General features: G+C 37.2%; 3 protein-coding genes across 4 annotated transcripts; all 3 read right to left on the reverse strand.

Annotated features, from left to right (window-relative positions):
• Positions 1 to 459: 459 nt before the first annotated feature.
• On the reverse strand, positions 460 to 3,518 carry LOC109182328 (myosin-binding protein 7-like). 2 transcript variants are annotated; one of them, XR_002054359.1, is made up of 4 exons: positions 1,398 to 3,518; positions 1,220 to 1,266; positions 569 to 896; positions 460 to 476 (listed from the first exon to the last, which is right to left on the reverse strand). XR_002054359.1 is itself a non-coding variant. In XM_019332473.1 (4 exons), the coding sequence occupies exons 2-4, from the start codon at positions 2,889 to 2,891 to the stop codon at positions 797 to 799; spliced, it is 1,641 nt and encodes a 546-aa protein (XP_019188018.1). In that variant the 5' UTR covers positions 2,892 to 3,109; positions 3,229 to 3,518; the 3' UTR covers positions 485 to 796. The 2 variants fall into 2 exon arrangements, 1 of the variants encoding a protein (XP_019188018.1); XM_019332473.1 differs by lacking the exon at positions 460 to 476 and having other exon boundaries at positions 485 to 896; positions 1,398 to 3,109; positions 3,229 to 3,518.
• Positions 3,519 to 5,078: 1,560 nt separating this feature from the next.
• On the reverse strand, positions 5,079 to 9,680 carry LOC109181025 (probable carboxylesterase 15). Its single transcript, XM_019330775.1, has 2 exons — positions 8,915 to 9,680; positions 5,079 to 5,795 (listed from the first exon to the last, which is right to left on the reverse strand). The coding sequence occupies exons 1-2, from the start codon at positions 9,574 to 9,576 to the stop codon at positions 5,492 to 5,494; spliced, it is 966 nt and encodes a 321-aa protein (XP_019186320.1). The 5' UTR covers positions 9,577 to 9,680; the 3' UTR covers positions 5,079 to 5,491.
• A 4,676-nt stretch (positions 9,681 to 14,356) lies between these two features.
• Positions 14,357 to 19,232, reverse strand: LOC109180924 (D-lactate dehydrogenase [cytochrome], mitochondrial). The gene is made up of 18 exons (XM_019330645.1): positions 18,850 to 19,232; positions 18,595 to 18,694; positions 18,205 to 18,305; positions 17,841 to 17,889; positions 17,626 to 17,718; positions 17,377 to 17,491; positions 17,159 to 17,219; positions 16,913 to 16,949; positions 16,778 to 16,839; positions 16,578 to 16,674; positions 16,396 to 16,470; positions 16,185 to 16,293; positions 15,891 to 16,000; positions 15,404 to 15,466; positions 15,203 to 15,282; positions 14,989 to 15,119; positions 14,758 to 14,801; positions 14,357 to 14,649 (listed from the first exon to the last, which is right to left on the reverse strand). The coding sequence occupies exons 1-18, from the start codon at positions 19,125 to 19,127 to the stop codon at positions 14,530 to 14,532; spliced, it is 1,725 nt and encodes a 574-aa protein (XP_019186190.1). The 5' UTR covers positions 19,128 to 19,232; the 3' UTR covers positions 14,357 to 14,529.
• Positions 19,233 to 19,274: the final 42 nt, after the last annotated feature.

Consider the following 19,274-nt stretch of genomic DNA (forward strand, 5'->3'; position numbering starts at 1 on the left):
TTTTTTATTTTATTTTATTGCCAAGTGTGTTGCAAGCTTGCAACACAAAACTTTTGCTACTATTTGACAATTTTTTTTTATTTTTTAAAAGTTAATTCTTATTTATTTAAAATGAGAGAGTATTGTACAGATGTAGACAATATTGTAGAGTGACGCTTATAAGATTTAATTAGTTAGTTATGCGATTAAAATCTTTTTCACTTTAACCAAGTTATTGTAAAACTTTTCAAGTGTTTAACTAAAGAATAATGTTTTTGATGGCAAACAATGAGTAATTCTTCACGAAACTTTTATTATTAATTACATATAAACGGACTATTACAGAGTAATTTAAATATAAATTAATGAAATGAAAAGTGCGAGGGTTAACTTCGATACAAATTATTGCGGAGTAATTAGTCTAATTTTTTTAATTTTTTTTTTGTATCGTAATTCGTAAATATAACATGAAATTTATTCGTAGGTCGTCGTCTAGACTGCTGTGTCACAAAAACAACTCTCTTTTATTTCATTGAATCAATGAAGAGAAAATTGTTTATTCATACACAAATCATAATAATATACTTACACAGCCACATAAGCACAACCTCCCACGTGGCATTACTGAATCTAGCCTTCCACTCCCCAGTCAACAAAATTTTATCATTCAAACTTTTAAGTGAAAGACTACTTGCCTCAATTTTTCAGGATCATTGAATCAAAAAAGTTATTAATTTTTTTTTTTTAAAATGAATGAAATGCCAAGAGTGAGAGGTCAGCCAAAAATCCTCTCTCTGCATTGATATGGAAACAGGTTTCAGACCTGTGTGCTTGAAATGCACCTCCAGGGACCTCGAGGTCCCTTGTCTAAAAGCACTAGCAAGCCTGCATTGCTTCCTGACAATCCAAACATGTACCTGATGGAAGAACACAAGATCGAAAAATGTATGAGCTCGTGGTGTGAAGGAACGGTTCCAATCCAATAAGTTAACCGACAAGTATTTTTAGTTTAGACTGGATCAAAGTAGATGCCCGAGCAAATAGTGTCACGATTATGGTACATCAAAAGACAAGATGGTGCAAGTGATTTGATTGTGCCAATGAGAAGGGCTAACAAGGATAAAACTGCAAATTTAGAATACGCAGTTATGCAGCCAAAAGCATGTTTGAAACAAGTTCAGCTTAAAGAAACAAAATCAGCCAACAATAAATTATGAAATCAAGATGATAAGTCACTCACTTGCATCGGCGTGATTTCTTTCTCCATGACACAAAGGATATCATCCACTGGACATAATAAATTAAAGAATCAGTCAGCAAACTAAGGACATATTGGACTGGATGCTGTACATAACAACAACAACAACAACGATTATATTTAGTATGAAGTATGTAAACATGAGTTGTTACTTTAATACCTTGAATATTGAGACAACTTTAAAGCTGCCAGTGGTGGATGGTTTCTTCACAAATCTCCTCTTCGGTTGTGACATGTCTTTTGCCAACTGTTGGGCAATCTCTTTCAGCAATACCAGTTGTGAGTTATCAGTGCTAATTGAAATTAATGCCTGCCTCATTGACTCCCGATCAGCCTCAAGTGCATGAAGCCTTGCATACAGCTTCTTGATATCAATGTCTTCTGTGTTTGTATAAATCAATGAATCCCGTGGGGTTGTAATATAATCCTCACAGATTCCAAGGGATGGCTTACGATCTATCACACCATTATAAGGTGCGGCCCCTAGATGAATGGGATCGATTGTATAAACTCTGTCACTCATGCAATCTTCAACTTCTGATGCATTATCCACTTTCCTCAAGTTTGAAAGATCGTCTTTCTGAGAAATTTCTGTCTTCTTAAAACTGACAGTGGACTTTGGAGACTCGACTACAAAATCATAACTCATTTCTTTATTTGTTATGAGTAAAGATCCTGCACTATCATTTGAAAACATCTTCAAATGACTTGGCCTCCTTGGAGATTGACCAACTATCACCTTTTCAAGGGCATTGTTCTTATAGAAATCACCATCAGGATGACTGATCCTAGGACTCATAGGATTCCTTTCCAATTGGGCGATCCTAGGACTCATAGGACTCCTTTCCAATTGGGCGATCCTAGGACTCATAGGACTCCTTTCCAACTGGATGATCCTACTGTCCAAATCCAGGAAATGGTCGACCGGGGTGCGTGGGGTCTCCCCAAATGCATATTTCTCGACATCCACATCCTCACCATCAGTCAGCTTGTAAACTTGATTCTCATTGAAGCATTTTAGTGGGGGATACTCATATTGAGGGACTTCAGATTGTCCATTTGAATTCTCGGAGAGGCTATTATTGCAGCTCAAACGATCCCTCTCTTTCTCAAGCTCTACCTCAACCTCAGACTCTGTGAACCCCAAACTCAACATCCTGTGCTTGTACATTTGCACCTCACATGTCAAAGCTTCAATTGCTTGATCCCTCTTATACAACAGGTCCTCCAATGACAACGCCTCTTGCTGCTCGTGCGCGGTTTTCTCCTCAGTAAATCTCTTGAATTGCGTGAATTCCATCTGAATCTCGGCCTTTTCTCTTTCCAGCCTCAGGATCATTTGCATCGCCTCATTGGCTGCAGAGGAGGATGCATTCCTCTCCGCATCCAACTCCTTACTCAAATCCTGAATGCTCTTCTGCTGGCCGCTCACCATTTCACGCAGAGCAGCACATTCATTCCCGATCTCAACCTTCGCCGTCAGAGGCATGACGAACTCCGGGACAGAAGACACAGAATCATCAAATTCATCATACTTTCGCTTAACAGAGCGGAGCCACGACCCTGCAATGGATCTGTCCGCCGCCGAACAGCTGCAATCGCAATCGCAACATTGCGCCATGCTAGTGGACGGCGACATATTCTCAGATCCCATAGTCTTATTAATGCCACATCCGGCCTCAAATCCAAACACACCGTAATCAATCACTCAACAAAAACAAAAACGCAATCAAACAAAAAATAATACGGAGTAATAATAAACCAATACAACCAAGCTTCGATCCCTCCCTCTTCAATCACTCCTCCCTCGCCACTAACACGTCAAATCTCCCTTATCCACAAGCAAAACACGCAATATACACAACAATACCCCTGCAAATCACAAAAAACTACCAATTCACGTTCGATCAAGCCCTAATTCCAATCACGCATATACACTGTGTGCATGCATACATAAAAAATATATCCAACGATCAATGCAGACGAGTTACCTGAAAACGAGAGTCGCCGAACCGCTTTTTATTTTTTTTTTTTTTTTATTTTTTTATTTTGTTCCGGGAGAGAAAAGTTTTCTTCAACGATCAACTCTCTGAGCTTTCCGATATCAGAAAATTTTTCTCCCCGGAGATTTGGAAAATTGAGATAGAAGAAACAACGAAAAAAAAAAAAACTAAAAAACTAAAAATAAAAAGATATTCAAAGCTTCTAGAGAGAAAGCGAGAGATAGAAGTTGGAAGCCCCAACTACATATTTATTTATCGTTTTGCTTTTCCCATTTCGTGAAGATGGCAGGAAATGATTGTTGCAGAGGCTTACATATATCCCCTTTTTGCTTTCTCCCCGAGGGTAAAGTCGGAAATCCGGGGACAATTTTAGATGATCCTCGTTTAGTCTGTGATTCAGAATCATACATGTAATTAATTATTAATCATCACTTTAATTATAATCCATTGATAAATAAGTGATGCAGTTTCGCTTATTCCCATTCTCATAAATTCTCATAATATTTAAATTTGGATTTTATAAATTAAATAAAAATTTAATGTAATTTGTGAGTACATAAATTTTATTTATTAATAATGAATTAAATATTACAAAAATTTAATATTAAATAACCTAACTCGCCAACTACTATATAACGTTATGACATCTCTGTTGTCATCCCAAACATAAAACTTAACTTTTGAAATAGGAAAAAAAGAATTAAAACTTGAATATTATTAATCATCTTGATGAGTTCGTATCCAAATATAGATTAAGGTTAATGTGTTACTTTTTTAGTTATTGACTTATATAGTTATATATAAAAATTAACAATAAATATATATGCATAAATTAATTAATTAATTAATTAATTATAAAACACACACATAGAAGGTAATTATGGGCGATGACCGCCTTTCGTTTTCATTCATGACTTCCACGAATAAGGATATTCGTCCCGTGTTTTTAATATGAAACGGTCAAAAATTATCTTTATTTATCAAAAATATTTATTATGGACAAAAGTAAAAATGCGAGTTACAGTTAAAAGTGTGAGTCAACATTTTTATTTATCTATTTTTATTTCATTTTCCATATATAAATCAAAGGTAGAATAGAATGAAGTGAGTGGAAGTGGTCCACTCACTATGAATGGATGTCCATAACTTGAGCATGGACACCATTATATTGGGCAGGGAAATAGGAGTGCTGAAAAAGTAAACAAATTTATATAAACAACTTAAATTTACTAGGATCCTATTTTTGTGAGTAGCCTAATGACTTTAGAAGTTGGAATTAATTGTGGAAGTTGAAGATTCCCCAAAATGGAGGACCTTCTTTCGGAGGACTATGAAGAATGTATTGCCTACCACCACTAATTTATATTGGCCCTGTTTAGTAAAAAATTGGCCTATAGACCAATTTTGACTTATTTGACCACTATTAATTATTTGATTTAATTAAAATATTAATATAAATGTTTGATTAATTAATTTTTTGCAACTCCAAAAAGCTAAAATTCAAAAAGCTAGTCCAATCAACTTTTTCAATTAGCTTTTTGATAAAAGAAATTATGCCAAACAGCTATAAGCTAACAGCTAATTTACCAAACACTTTTCTACCATCAGCTAATGTTATCAACTATTTATACACTCTAATTAACACAATCAGCTAACAACTAACAACTATCAGCTAACAGCCATTTTACCAAACAGGACCATTATAAGAGAGTTTATGTGAATCTTTCATGCTCTATGTGTGGGAAACAAAAATGAGGATTCCATGCATGCCTTAGTCGTCTCTTGTGCTTTTTCAATAATGATGGTTATATGGTTGACAAAAAAATTGAACACAAAAATAAAATTTCAATAAACTACTAATAATATAATATAAAAAGAAAAAGATATTACAAATTACACTTGTTGACTCATTCAAAATAAAACCAAGGGACTATTCTTAAAACTCTATTAATCCTAACTTTTTATATGGTTACAAAACCCACTTTTTAAAAAAGAAAACCAGAAGAAATATGAGAGACAGAGAGCCCATTGCACACATGCTTGCAACAAGTCTTGCTCTCAACTACAAAGCCACTTACTATATATATGAAGATAACCATACATACTAAACCTAGCTAGCTAGCTAAGCTAGCTGGAATTAAAGCCCATGGCCATGCATGTTGATTATAAGAGATCAGAATTGACGAGAGAAACCCACAATCACTGTCCACGAAGTGTAATGTAAGTCCTGTCTTATATAGATTTCATCATTTTACACTTTAGATATCATGAAATGTTGCAGTTGTTGCAAGACTTGAGTTGACACATCTGAGAATGGATCATTTGTGAAGAAGCCATGTTGTTTTCCTTGGAAAACAACATAGTCAACTTCCTTGTTTTGCTGTTTCAACTTCATTGCATAGTTCTCCACCCTGTCTTTCAAGACTTCTTGGCCTCCAACCATCACCAGTATTGGGTCAAGCTTCACTGCCTCCAGGCTTGGGCTTGCAGGGCCAAAGGGGTTTGCCAATGGGTGGTCTGGTGTCCCCCCAAAAGGTAGTGATAGCCTCCAGAATCTGTTGTATGTGGATTAACATTATTTTCAGGTCAAAAAATTGCTTACAATTATTATTTTTTTGACCAATAAAAAATAAAAGTAAACAAATATTATGATTTTTTTTTTCGGCCACCATCTTAGGTGGTCCGAAAAATTTGAAGCCTTAGAAAAATCTAACTCCAATCATGTTTTTCTTGTGATAGTAAATAATGTTCAAAAATTAAGAAAATACACCGAACTTTTAACTGATCAAAATTTTGACGGATAATTAAAGATAACAACAAAAGATTTTATAAATCTCTAAATTTAATTGAAAAGACCATTTTCAACCAAAAACCCTAGGGCTCTAGCCCCTTTAGGGTGGTAGGAATTGAAAACATGTGTTTTAATTTATGATTAACATATAGCTAGTTGGATACCATAAACTACTAAAATATGATAGACCAATTAGATTGAGACTAGCCGTGGCCCTAGGACAAGTAGTGCTTTCTTATCCTTAAACAAAAAAAGGATTTTTTTTTTTTTTTAGGAAATTAAAGGACATTTAAAAAATAAACTAATTTTTTTTTTTTATGTACTCAAAGTTTTCAGCATTGGACGTAATGATAATTCCCTGATTGAATTGTAGATACCTCATTTGGGTGGGATGGTCTGAAGATTTAAGGAAGATGTTTTAATTAAGGAATATAAATACCATATCTAATTTGTGGTTTATTGTCTTACATGTGTTACTTCGGTCTTTTTTTTTTTTAGTACTATGCACAAAAAAGATGATGAAGTTGTATATATATCAAATAGGTGGTTGTGATCCTAATAAGGGAAAGATAAATATGAATTCATAGGATAATGATAATAATCCAAACCCCACTATATTATCCTAGCTACCTAATTCCTTGAAGCTTAGCTTATATTGCCCATTGGCATTTGGCAACACTGTTAAGGATAGATCAGAGTCATCATATCCTCCAAGGGATAAGCAATAATAATAAAAATAATAGAAAAATATGATACAAACCCTAATGTGCATGATTATTTTTGTGGTCAAATTTGAGAGGGAGGACGGTCGGTTGGGCCCTACCAAATCTTCCAAAAGAGAGAATCACTTATCCCCTCTTTTCCAAACCAAATTTGGCCTCTTCCACAATAGTGTTCATGCCCATTCCCAATAATCATTTATGCATGCCTAAAAGGCTATAACCTAAAGAATCAAACATAGAAAGATGAAGATTTGACTTGTAGTTGGTAATGGTTGTGACTATTCAAGATATTTATATGTATAGTTATATATAAACTATACATATAAGTTATTGATCAGTATTGGTGTGTTTTGTATTTCAATATTTCATACAAGTATGCATTATTTAATTTGCTTAAATGTATCGACTACTATAAAGACATGTATTTTAAGGTATTGTATTAATTGGTACGGTAAAATTTTTTTAATTTATGACTTTAAATATGATTTTTTTTTAGTAATATGATGTAGACAATATATAAATATAATTCAAGATACGAGATATGATTCTTTTTTTCTTTCTTTATTTCTTTAACATTTTATAATAATTTTTAAATTCAATTTTTTTTTTTTGTATTTAATGGTACTTTTGATATTAAAATTTATATACTAATACGAAATAAACTACTAAAAAAAAATTATAAATAATGAACTTAAATCAATCTAGTCAATTAAATTTGGTTGAAGTTGTCAAAAAGAATATAATAATATTCCACATCTTAGGAATCTTGGTCCTACCCACTTTCCATTTTTCCAATGACAAATGGTACACTCTAAAGTCTAAAGCAAATAACTTGATTGATGAAGCTCTATGTTTTCTCATGGCCTAGAAAGGCCAAGTCAAATGCTAAGATGTCGCTACCAGATAATATATAAATTTAAATTCCAAATTTAAAAGAGTATCATGACTTGTGACAATTATTATTGTGTGGATCATAATCTTCACAGCTGTGTGGATCATAATATCAAATAATATACTTTCAGTACACAAATAATATACTTTTAGTATATTAAAACTGTACATTGTATTTTAAAAAAATACATTATTTAAATACTGAAAGCATATTATTTGTATAAGGTACATTCATACACGAATAATTTACGTTTAGTATATTAAAAATTTACTTTTTGTTATGGTCCACATAACAGTGTGTGGACCAAATAGTTTGCCCACTCTTGGTCGGGAGACGGGTGGAAGAGATACATAGTGGGATATGTTTCAATTAGACTATGAACCCCCAAATGTTTATGCAAGCTTATGAATTTATTTTGAATTGGTTGACAAGTTGAGCTATATTCGGGAAATATAGATTCGTATATAAATTAAAGTAAAACATCACATCTTTCATTCTTTCCACAACCACAAAAAATATGTATATAGGCACTATATAATGCAAGGTACATTCTCTAGCTTGATGTAAAACCTTTTGGTTTGATCCTATATATTTTTGCAATGTCGTCCTAATTAGTCCCACTAGTAGTATGCCACACATGTGTATGTCTTCATCAAAGTATTAAGGTAAAGTCGGTTTCACTAAAAGGAGCCAACCAACAAAACATCCTTGTTAATGCATGCCCTTTTCGTTGGGTTTGGTTTTTGTACCGCTCGCAAGTTGTAGTGTAGGTTGAAATGATGATGAAGATGGTAATAATTGAATTGAATTGAATTTGGTAATGCCATTCTTTTCATGATGTTGATGTGTTATACCTTTCCTGTGTCATAATGGAATGTTGATGCACTACAATCGGATGATGCAATGATGCACTACTAGTTTGTTTGGCCCCGAAACGAATGGTCGAGTGGGTGGAGCACAATACAATTCTGGATAAACGTTTCGAGTTTAATTCTGGCTAACATCCTGACCTCTCAGTCGAGTGGGTGGAATGCAGCACAATTCTGGTTAAACGTTTCGAGTTCAATTCTGGCCAACACCCTGACTTCTTAGTCGAGTGGGTGGAACGCAGCACAATTCTGGTTAAACGTTTCGAGTTCAATTCTGGTTAACACCCAGACTTCACAGTCGAGTCGGGGTATAAGGTTTTATTATAATTTGATTTATTTCTTAGGTATAGTTTGTGACCTATTACAGAAGGACGAAAAAGAAAAGGAAGAATTTTCATACCTGTCGAGAATTTCGAGATTTAAGAATGGCTCCGGCGGCCCTTCAGCTTCCGACTTTGTCCTTACAGTCCCGCCAAAGAACGGCGCCATCATGACGTAGCCGCGAACTCGAACAGGGCTCATCTCCGGCGAGCCCACTCCGAGCCTAACCGCCAAATGGTGAGCGACGTTGCCGCCGGAGGAGTCACCTAGGACGAAAGCCCGGTTAAAGTCAACCCCATCTTTCAACCAGGCGTCGGTCGAAGCCTGGGCGGCGACCCACTTCACGGCGCAAAACGCGTCGTCCATGGCCGCCGGGAGGCGGTGCTCCGGAGCCAGCCTGTAGTCCGGCGCCACGACGAGCGCCTGGAGGCCGGCGCAGAGGCGGAGGCAGCAGCTGTGGCAGTTGGGCCACGTGCGAGAGCCGACGCAGAAGCCGCCGCCGTGGAAGAAGAAGATAATGGGGAGGCTAACGGCGGCGGAGGCGGAGGAGCGCGGCTTGTAGATGCGGAGGTAGAGGCCGTGGGTGCGGTCGAAAAGGGAATCTTTCCAGTGGACGGAGGCGTCGTCGTGAACAGGAAACGGAAAGTTTATGTCCTCGTCCTTGGACCGGAAGATTGAACCGTCACTATAGACTTGAAGAATGCCACTGCAATCTTCTACTACATGAGGAAGTGAACCCATCTCTCTCTCTCTCTCTTTCTCTCTTATGATCTCTCTCCTTAGATAATTTTGTTTTTGTTTCAGAAGAGGAATTGAGGGGTATATATAGCACCCAGCAATGCAGAGAATTGAAAGGTGTATTATCTGTATATATATTATTTTGTATAACACATAAATGGTAAAAAGAAAATAAAAATAAAATAAATAAATATATATATATATATATATATATATATATATATATATATATATATATATATATATATATTTTTTTTTGAAAGTAAAAGTAATATATTATCCTTTCAAAAAAAAAAAAGAGTAATATATTAGATTAGGATATGTCTAGCTCCAGTACATGAGCAATAGAAAAGAAAGGGACCGAGAAAAAATCTAAACAGTCATACTTGGACAAGGCCTCTCGAGCTAATAAATGGGTGACCCTATTTGCGAACCGTTTAACAAATAAAATGCGAGATTACAAAAGTCTCTAGCTACTTTCCTAATGTCATTTATAATTAGATCAAAAGATGACACCAAATACTGATTTTGGGTGCCACTAAACACCTTCATACAATCACTTTCAATCTGAATACAATCCAGTCTAAGCTCCTTTAATTTAGCCTTTTTAAAGCTTCCCGAACCCCAATAGCTTCCGCCTCATCTGGTCCGAATAAACCATTCCAAGGGATCTCTCTGGCTGCAACGAAGAAAATGTAATCGTATGATTGAATATATATATTCATTATACTACGCCCTTGTAATATAACTTGGAGATCAGATCAAAAATAATATTTTCTCTTTCAATAAAATTATATCATACACTCTACATTCAAAGATATTACAACTTATCAATTTAAATTTAAAATACACTAGCGTCACCGTCACATGTATGTGTATTTACATAATGGATATGTATGCAATGCATTGTATATAGTTTTGGCAATATTATCCCACAACAAAATATTAAAAGGGCATTTTCCAAAAACCCCCACTAGCTACAAGTAAACTATAGAGTACTTAATTGACGTCAACCAAGCATATATAGGATGAAGATAAGGATGATTGTATTGTGATTTCAAACAAACTTCCATAACATTGGGGGTGGTGTTATAATACTGTATGTAATGAACATTGTGGTAGCTCCACTTTCTGCAATTTGGTTGCAACCCCAAGCTCATCAATTCAAGAAGCCCCACCTCATCACATCATGCAGATATTATTCCTTAATTATATGGTTTAATTTGATTATGTGACTCAAATGTCATTTACAATTTGGATTAAAGAGGAAATTGTCATGTCTCTTTTAGCATCCTATTAACATGTGGCTCGGATAACCCATCCGAGTTGGCAGAGCCGATTTTTAGATTTTAGTGACCTCGTTCTTGTAAATAAATGAGACCCTACCAAAAGGACAATCTTTAAAACCAATACCAATTCAAACCTTTGACTTCTAAGGTGAAACACCATAGAAACACATTTCTACCATTTCTCATAGAGTCTTTAACGTCTTAACTAGTTAGGTAAAATTTAAATATTGAGCCCTCTAAAATTTAAGGTTTTGTGCTATTACACAGCCCAAAATCCAGCCATGTGAGTTAGTCAAGTAGTAGGTTTGGTAACTATAAGGGCATCCCCATTAAGGGGGTTGTGCACAGGTTTGGAGGAAAAAAGTATGAGGTGGAGGAGAGGGGAGAGTGTGTTGCACGTTGGGGTTCTTTGTCCCCTTGTGTGGACCCCACAAAGAAAAAAAGCAAGTAGAAAAGTTGGCTTGGGTTGCACATTTGCGGCCAGTCACTGCATGCGCCTGTTGGGCGCATTTCAAGTTCTTTTTTTCTTTTTTCTTTTTTCTTTTGCTGACATTTTATTTTTTGTTTTTTTTTAACCTCCTTATCTCATTTTCTCTTTCCTAATCACACCTACAAAAACTCGTCAAATACCACACCAAAATCCCCACTATTGAAGATGCTCTAAGGTATAATCGAGCTGTCTATTAGCCTTCTCGGTTTGAATCAGTCAATAATTATGGGTAACTTAAATTGATTACTTCTTTGTGGTCTGATTAAAATATGGTGGCTAAATTATATATTGATTAATTACAAAGTATTATTAGTAATGTCATAATCAATGACATTTTCTTCAATTTTTTATGGTTACATAGTAAAAGTAAAAGGTAAAAATAAATATATTATATTGGAAATGTCCCTCTTATGATGATCCACATGTAGTATCTTATTCTTACACTATCCAGAAGATAATAAAATTCAAATGGGCTATCCCTGTTGGGAAAATTACCAATAATTCCCAACTCAGCAATCGATTTAGAAGCTCAGCTAGACTAATATCAAGATGTTTAAGGCAAAGTGAAAACATAGTCCAAACATATCTAACAGCTATAATGAAGTTAGAGTTAGTTACATCCCCAAATTAAAAAAGAACACGCGTGTAATTATTTAAAAATTGTAATATAAAATTATACGTAGCACCAGACTGCATAAAAGATCTTGGGGAGATGCATATGTATGTGTCTCTATATGTAAAATTTAATAGTGTCAAATTAGTGGTAACATAACGAATAGATAACAATGGAGTATAATTTTTACTAAGGGTCCGTTTGGAAAGCTGGAAAATGACTTCTGGAAAATGTTTTCTGGAAAATGAGTCATTTTTCGGAAAACATTTTCCTTTCCAGTGTTTGGTTGCATTCTGGAAAACTGTTTTTGTGTGTTTGGTTCATTTTCTGAAAAATGAGTAGAATTGTATAATTAAACATTTTAATTATTTTATTTAGAATATTACAACATGTATAATAATATATAATAATATAATAATAATTTTAAATATAATAAAATAATAACTAATAATATATCAAAAATATTGTGGTGGTGGTGGTGGTGTAGTGGTAGTGGTGTTATTTGTTATATAATAATAATAATAATAATAATAATAATAATAATAATAATAATAATAATAACTGGTAGTGGTATGACAGTGGTGGCAGTGGTGGTAGTGTGGTGGCGATGGTTGTAATGGTATGGTGGTGGTGGTGGTGGCGGTGGTATGGTCGTGGTGGTGGCGGCGGTGGTGTGATGGTGGTGGTGGTTGCAATGGTATGGTGGTGGTGGCGGCAGCGGTGATATGGTGATGGTGGTGGCGGCGACGGTGGTTGCGGTGGTATGGTGGTGGTGGCGGCGGCGGCGGTATGGTGGTGGTGGTGGCGGTGACGATGGTTGCGGTGGTATGGTGGCGGCGGCGACGGTGGTGGTAGTGGTGGTGGTGGCGGCGACAGTGGTTGCGGTGGTATGGTGGTGGTGGTGGTTGCGGTGGTATGGTGGTGGTGGCGGCAGCGGTGGTATGGTGGTGGTGGTGGTGGTATGGTGTTGGTGGTGGTAGTGGTTGCGGTGGTATGGTGTTGGTGGTGGTAGTGGTGGTGGTGTGGTGGCGGTGGTATGGTCGTGGTGGTGGCGGCGGTGGTGTGATGGTGGTGGTGGTTGCAGTGGTATGGTGGTGGTGGCGGCAGCGGTGATATGGTGATGGTGGTGGCGGCGACGGTGGTTGCGGTGGTATGGTGGTGGTGGCGGCGGCGGCGGCGGTATGGTGGTGGTGGTGGCGGTGACGATGGTTGCGGTGGTATGGTGGTGGCGGCGACGGTGGTGGTAGTGGTGGTGGTGGCGGCGACAGTGGTTGCGGTGGTATGGTGGTGGTGGTGGTTGCGGTGGTATGGTGGTGGTGGCGGCAGCGGTGGTATGGTGGTGGTGGTGGTGGTATGGTGTTGGTGGTGGTAGTGGTTGCGGTGGTATGGTGTTGGTGGTGTTGGTTGTGGTAGTGGTTGCGGTGGTATGGTGTTGGTGGTGGTAGTGGTGGTGGTGTGGTGGCGGTGGTTGCGGTGGTATAGTGGTGGCGGCGGCGGCAGTAGTGGTGGTGATGGTGGTAGTGAAGTGGTGGTGGTATGGTGTTGATGATGTTGGTGGTGGTGTGATGTTGGTGTAAAAGTTGGAAAATGACTTCCCCAAAAAAAAAAAAGAGAAGTCATTTTCCTCCAAAACAAGCCTATTTTCCAAAGTCAATGGAAAATGATTTCCGTTGACTTGATTTTCCAGGCACATCCAAACACTGAAAACTTGGAAAATGATTTCCAGAACTCATTTTTCAGGTTTCCAAACACACCCTAAATTAAAAAAGATTAGAATTTTTTTTTTTATTTGAAAGCCTTTTTTTGGGTTCAATTGTCTTCTCTCCTCCCATGAAAATCGGACACCACAACATGACAAATTTCAACTTTTATGGAACTCATTATATTCCAGTTGATAAAACAGCTCAACCAAATATATAAAACAAAAGTATTTATATAAATCCTTTACACCAAAATAATAATAATAATAATAATAATAATAATAATCTATTGTTAGCCCCGCGAAAAATCAGGGCTGCTGTCGATAGGACTGCACAATAACTGACAAAACTGAACTCTACCATTTTAGTTTTAGATACTCCGTATTAGTTTGTCATATAAAATTACTTGTAAATTATTAGATTTTATTATAAATAATAATTGCATAAAATCATACAAGATAATATATTTTAAAATGTTGCTAAAGAATTCTTATACATAATGTATTATTAATGTTTTCTTTTTGTTAGATTAGATGGCGAGAGAAACTCGCAACGGAGCCTAGAAGAAGGTGAATCCTCCTTTCAATAGAAAAAAAAAAAAATAGCCAAATCAAATTAGCTAGTTGGTCAATCTCAAAGATTTTATCCGCTGTTAAATTGGAGACACGCCACCACAGTCCCACAAATCACATAGAAAAAGTAAAATCTTATACAAAGAAATGAACTGAAAATGTGTGTTGGCAAAAATCAAATTCATAATTTTATTGTCCGAGAATCATGTTACGTTCTACCCATTTGACTACCCCTTTCGGGGCTCACAATTCGGTTTTCAAGACAACTGACAATGTAGAGAATTTCGGTCCTTTAGAAGCAAACATGAGGGGGGATGAGCTTTCCTGGATTCATGATATTGTTGGGATCCAAAGCATCTTTAATCTTCTTCATTGTTTGCAGATTCTCCATTCCCAGTTCTTTCTCAAGGTACTGGAAATTAAGGAATTGAAGAAGCAACACAATGAGATATATAAGATCTGTATAATTTTCTCGTAAAAGAAAAAGAATTCGAAGATATATAAATGCATGTTATGGCACCTTCATCTTCCCAGTACCAACGCCATGTTCTCCGGTGCACGTGCCTGACAACTCAAACAATCGGGATGAAGAACACGATATATATATATATATATATATATATATATATATATATATATATATATATATATATATATATATATATAAAGTACTACTACTACGTGATCGACAGAGAGATTAGGGTTCCGAGTAATGCTGAAAAACCGAGTTTGAAGGAGTTGCAGCTCATACCTTCCATGGATAGAGCGGTGTGGACCATGAAGTGGTTTAGCCTCTCGGCTTCTTTACGTTGGCTCTCTTGGGCGGGATCAAAAAGTATGACCGTGTGGAAGTTCCCATCACCAGCATGAGCGATAACTGTGCTGCAATGAAGAAGCAATCGAGTCAAGTCGCATCTCTCTCAATGATGCGTTATCAAAGTCTTCGAGAAGTTCATTAGAAGTACCATACTAGTGGCGAGGCATCCAGCTCTTGTTTTGATCGGGAGATTAGTTCTGCAAGGTGCGATAGAGGAACGCAAACATCCTGCATTAAGCAAGTCGCTTACCAGTTTGAGGACACAATTTGATGATTGATACTCGATAGTATTTTAGTTACTAGAGCACGATTTTGTGCATATAACCAAAAACCAGGCAGGAAAACGAACCGTTATCATTGCTTCGAAATTAGGTTCCATAGCAAAGCAAGCCCAAAGCGCCTCCTTCCTTATCTAAAACCAAAAGGTCGAAACAATCACTATCAAAACCGCATCCTTTTTTTAAGAGTAATAAAGTTCGAAATTTACAGAGACAGCAGATCGTTCTTTGTCCTTAAAAGCCCCTTACCGGGAATGTGATGTACATAGTCTAGTTATGTGTTGGGCGTCGGCCGGGTTGGCCTTCGAGACGTGGCGATGTGGCTTACCATGGAGGGATGTGGTTAAATGGTTAATGTCCACCTACTTATGATCAATTGGTTTTAAGTAGGATATGGCAACCAGATAGCCAAAGAACTCTGTGGTTAAACGTGCTTAACTTACAGCAGTCACAGGATGGGTGACCAGTTCATAAACCGAATAGATTGGGACGATTAAAAGGGGATGAAAGTACATTTCCATGAAAAAAACAGAAAGGAAAGATACGTTATCTAGTTACCTTCCAAAGTTCCTTTTTCTCTTCAGGAGCTTCTGCAAAGACGAAATCCGTGCCCCTGTGCTCAGAAGCTATCTTCTGAACAATTTTTGTTTGCTCACGTGCATACGCTTCTGGAAGATAGTGGCATAAACGAATAAGATTAGCAACTAAACTGTTGAGAGAAACCGACCTAATGTTCTTGCAGAAGCATTGGATATACACTCGTGACCTAGCTTTTCTGGTGTAGTCAGGGTCAGTAGGGTCGAGTCCCATATTTCAAGCTCGATAAGTTACATAAGATGGACAGTGTTTTACCTGTGCCTATAAATTCAAACATTAGAGTTGGAACTTCCGGCAAATTTTTCCCGTTCGCATAATTAATTGCTCGCACTTGAACTTCATCCAGGAGTTCCACTCTCGAGACCTAATAAGATTAGGAACAGCACTTCTCAACGGGGGAAATGGAAATTTTCTGTCCTCGTAAGAAAAACGAGTATTTTAGTAAACATTGGCTAACGATTCTGACCTGTATCCCAGTAAGCATAGTGGCAATGGCAACGTCTGCTGCATCCTTAATTGTCGGGAAGTTGCACATTGCAACCTGTGGAGTTATATGTGGATAAGTTGAAAGAGAATTTCAAAAATAATTGGATAAATAAATTTAGGAAACATCTTTATAAATGACCGATAAAAGAAAAATGAGAATACCACTGACGATTGTGGGATTTTCTGCAATCGCAAAGTAACTTCAGTGATAACTCCCAGCGTTCCTTCACTTCCAATCATCAAGCGTGTCAAATCATACCTACAATACACGCAAGTTCACAGATATCAGAAAAGTTCATCGTAATAACATTGCAGTTAAAAGTGAGCAACCTTTCGAATTACGCCGACATGGACAAGCTTACCCCGCAGCACTTTTTCTCGCCCGGGATGCCGTCTTGACAACATCTCCATTGGCTAGAACAGCCTGTCAAAGAAGCGCTTCACATGAAACCGTGCCCTTGCCCGCCATCGAAACTTTCAGTTTAGACATAGCATACCTTAAGACTGATGACATTGTCGCGCATCGTACCATACCTACATGCTAAAATCGGAACCATTAGTTATACTTATGAGCAGTGTTGCAAAAATCGCACCTAGGCGCTAGGCGCTCGGCCTCCTGGGCGGCCTAGGCGCTCTAGGCGGTCCCCAGGCGCCTAGAGGGCGCCTAGCGATTTTTTTAACATTGCTTATGAGTCAAGATTCTAAACTTCATGATCGCAAACTTCATTCGTAAATGTGAATACCTCACAGCCAAAGAGCCCGAGCAACGTGTAGCGCACATACCCCCGATGGTTGCTCCAGGTCCTAAGAATTAATAAGTGTTTGAAATAAAGATGACATCTTTATTGCTCTAGGCAAGAACAAATTTATTGCTCGATCGAATTTACAAAAGCAAAAACCAAAACAATAAATCTCCCAAAGCAAAGAACGAAATACTGTTAAAAAGATAATAGAAACTAACCAGGATCAAGGGGGAAGAAGAGACCGTGGGGCTCCAAGTATTCGTTAAGCTCCATCCATCCGATGCCAGGTTCAACCACAACATCCATGTCCTCCACGTGTAATGATTTTACACGCTACAAATTAACAAACTTTATGAAGGATTATTTCGGAAAAAAGGCTGCGAGTGAATTTCGGAGAATTCATATATTCAAAATTTTGATAAGTTAATATCAAGTTCAAGAAATTAAATATTTATGGGAATTCATACGTTCATTAAAGTCATGTCGATGCAAACACCGCCATTAGGGGATAAGGTGTGACCCTCAATAGATGTGGCTCCGCCATAAGGTACAATCGGGGCCTGTTTACAGCACATTGAACCATTAAAATAACAAGCAACAAAGCAAAAACATTATAAAAAAAATGAGATATGAATGAAATAAAATATGTTTCCACCGTTCCAGTTACAATTGGAGTTCAGACCTTATGTTTGTTGCAAGCTTTCACTATCTTCGATACCTCCTCCTCGGACCTGCATGGAGGAGAGAGTCACCAATGAAGATTTCAATATAACTCGTTACTTCGATTTAAAAAAAGGTTTGTACTTTAGTATTCAATGCAGCGATTCAAAACAAGAAAACACCATATGAATCTAGATATCCATCAAAATGTCACAAACATCTCGTAAAAAACTCTGCTTGGGGCAACAACACCCATAAAACTGGAAACTCGATTACTTTTAGTCCCAATTGCAAATGATGACTGGGCATAAAAGTACCAAAGTTACTGGATAAGCGAGTAAGCAATACAAAAAACAAAGATGCGGGTGCATTATGTTTTAACAAACCTCGGAAAAACCACAACATCAGGGATATTCACTGCCTTGTGAAAACTATTCTCGGGCTTCCCATGAGTATATCTCTCATCATAGTCCGTCGTCATATTATCCTACATAACAAACCATCAGCAGTTCACCTCCAAACCATTAAACAAATCCACCCTTTCAAATAAAAAATAGTGTTAAATAGTTTGTGTTCTTTTACTCAACACTATTAACAAGAAAGATGACTGAGTGAGTACACAAAACATTCAGAAATGAGCATAGTCAAAAAGACTTAAACTTTAGATATCTAAATGCCAAAGCCTTATGTCTAGATAGTCATGACATAAACTTATCTTAAAATACTCACTGGCTATTTGGCTAGACCAAAAAGTTGGAACTAAAACTATACAATACCTGACAAATTTCTTTCAATTCATCAATAAGCTCTTGTGGAACTTCTTTGTAAGAACCCTTCACCACATAATCCGTGCTGCCTTTGCCACCAATTTTCACACTTCAATGCACCAAATAGAGAAACCAATAAACCAATCGACCATAAACCACTCAAAAATACTCAGCTCATTTGAGTGCTCCAAGGAAAACTGTTCCTCAATTCCTAAAAAATGATATAAAAATCATTTCTTTTTTTAATAAACGGGTGTAAAATACCTGGAATCGATCATATTCGGAGCTTCGCTGAGACTAAACGAGTGGTTGGTTTGGGAGTGTAGAGCCAGAGAACCGGCAGAGAGAGCGAGGGCCAGGGGGAGTAAGCCGGCAGTCCATGAAAAGAAAGAGTGGGCATTCTCTGAGGTGATTATGCCCTCTCTGAGGAGGCTTGATTGAACGCTTTGCCTTTGCCTATGGGAAAATGAATTCTTGAAACCATTGTAAGTGAGCCTTGAAGAAGAAGAACGGAGCCGAGATAACCACGAAAACGAAGACATTCGTCGGAAAGATTGAATCTTTGGCGATGCAGATTAGAGAGAGTGACGGTGCGATGATGAAAAGTTTTGGCTATTTGTAGATTGCCCTCCAGTTGTGGAAAGAAGTTAGAAGTACCACATTTGGGATAAGTTAGAAGTAACATAGCC

Source organism: Ipomoea nil, unplaced genomic scaffold, assembly GCF_001879475.1.
Source record: "Ipomoea nil cultivar Tokyo-kokei standard unplaced genomic scaffold, Asagao_1.1 scaffold1043, whole genome shotgun sequence".
In the NCBI taxonomy this organism is placed as follows: domain Eukaryota; kingdom Viridiplantae; phylum Streptophyta; class Magnoliopsida; order Solanales; family Convolvulaceae; genus Ipomoea; species Ipomoea nil.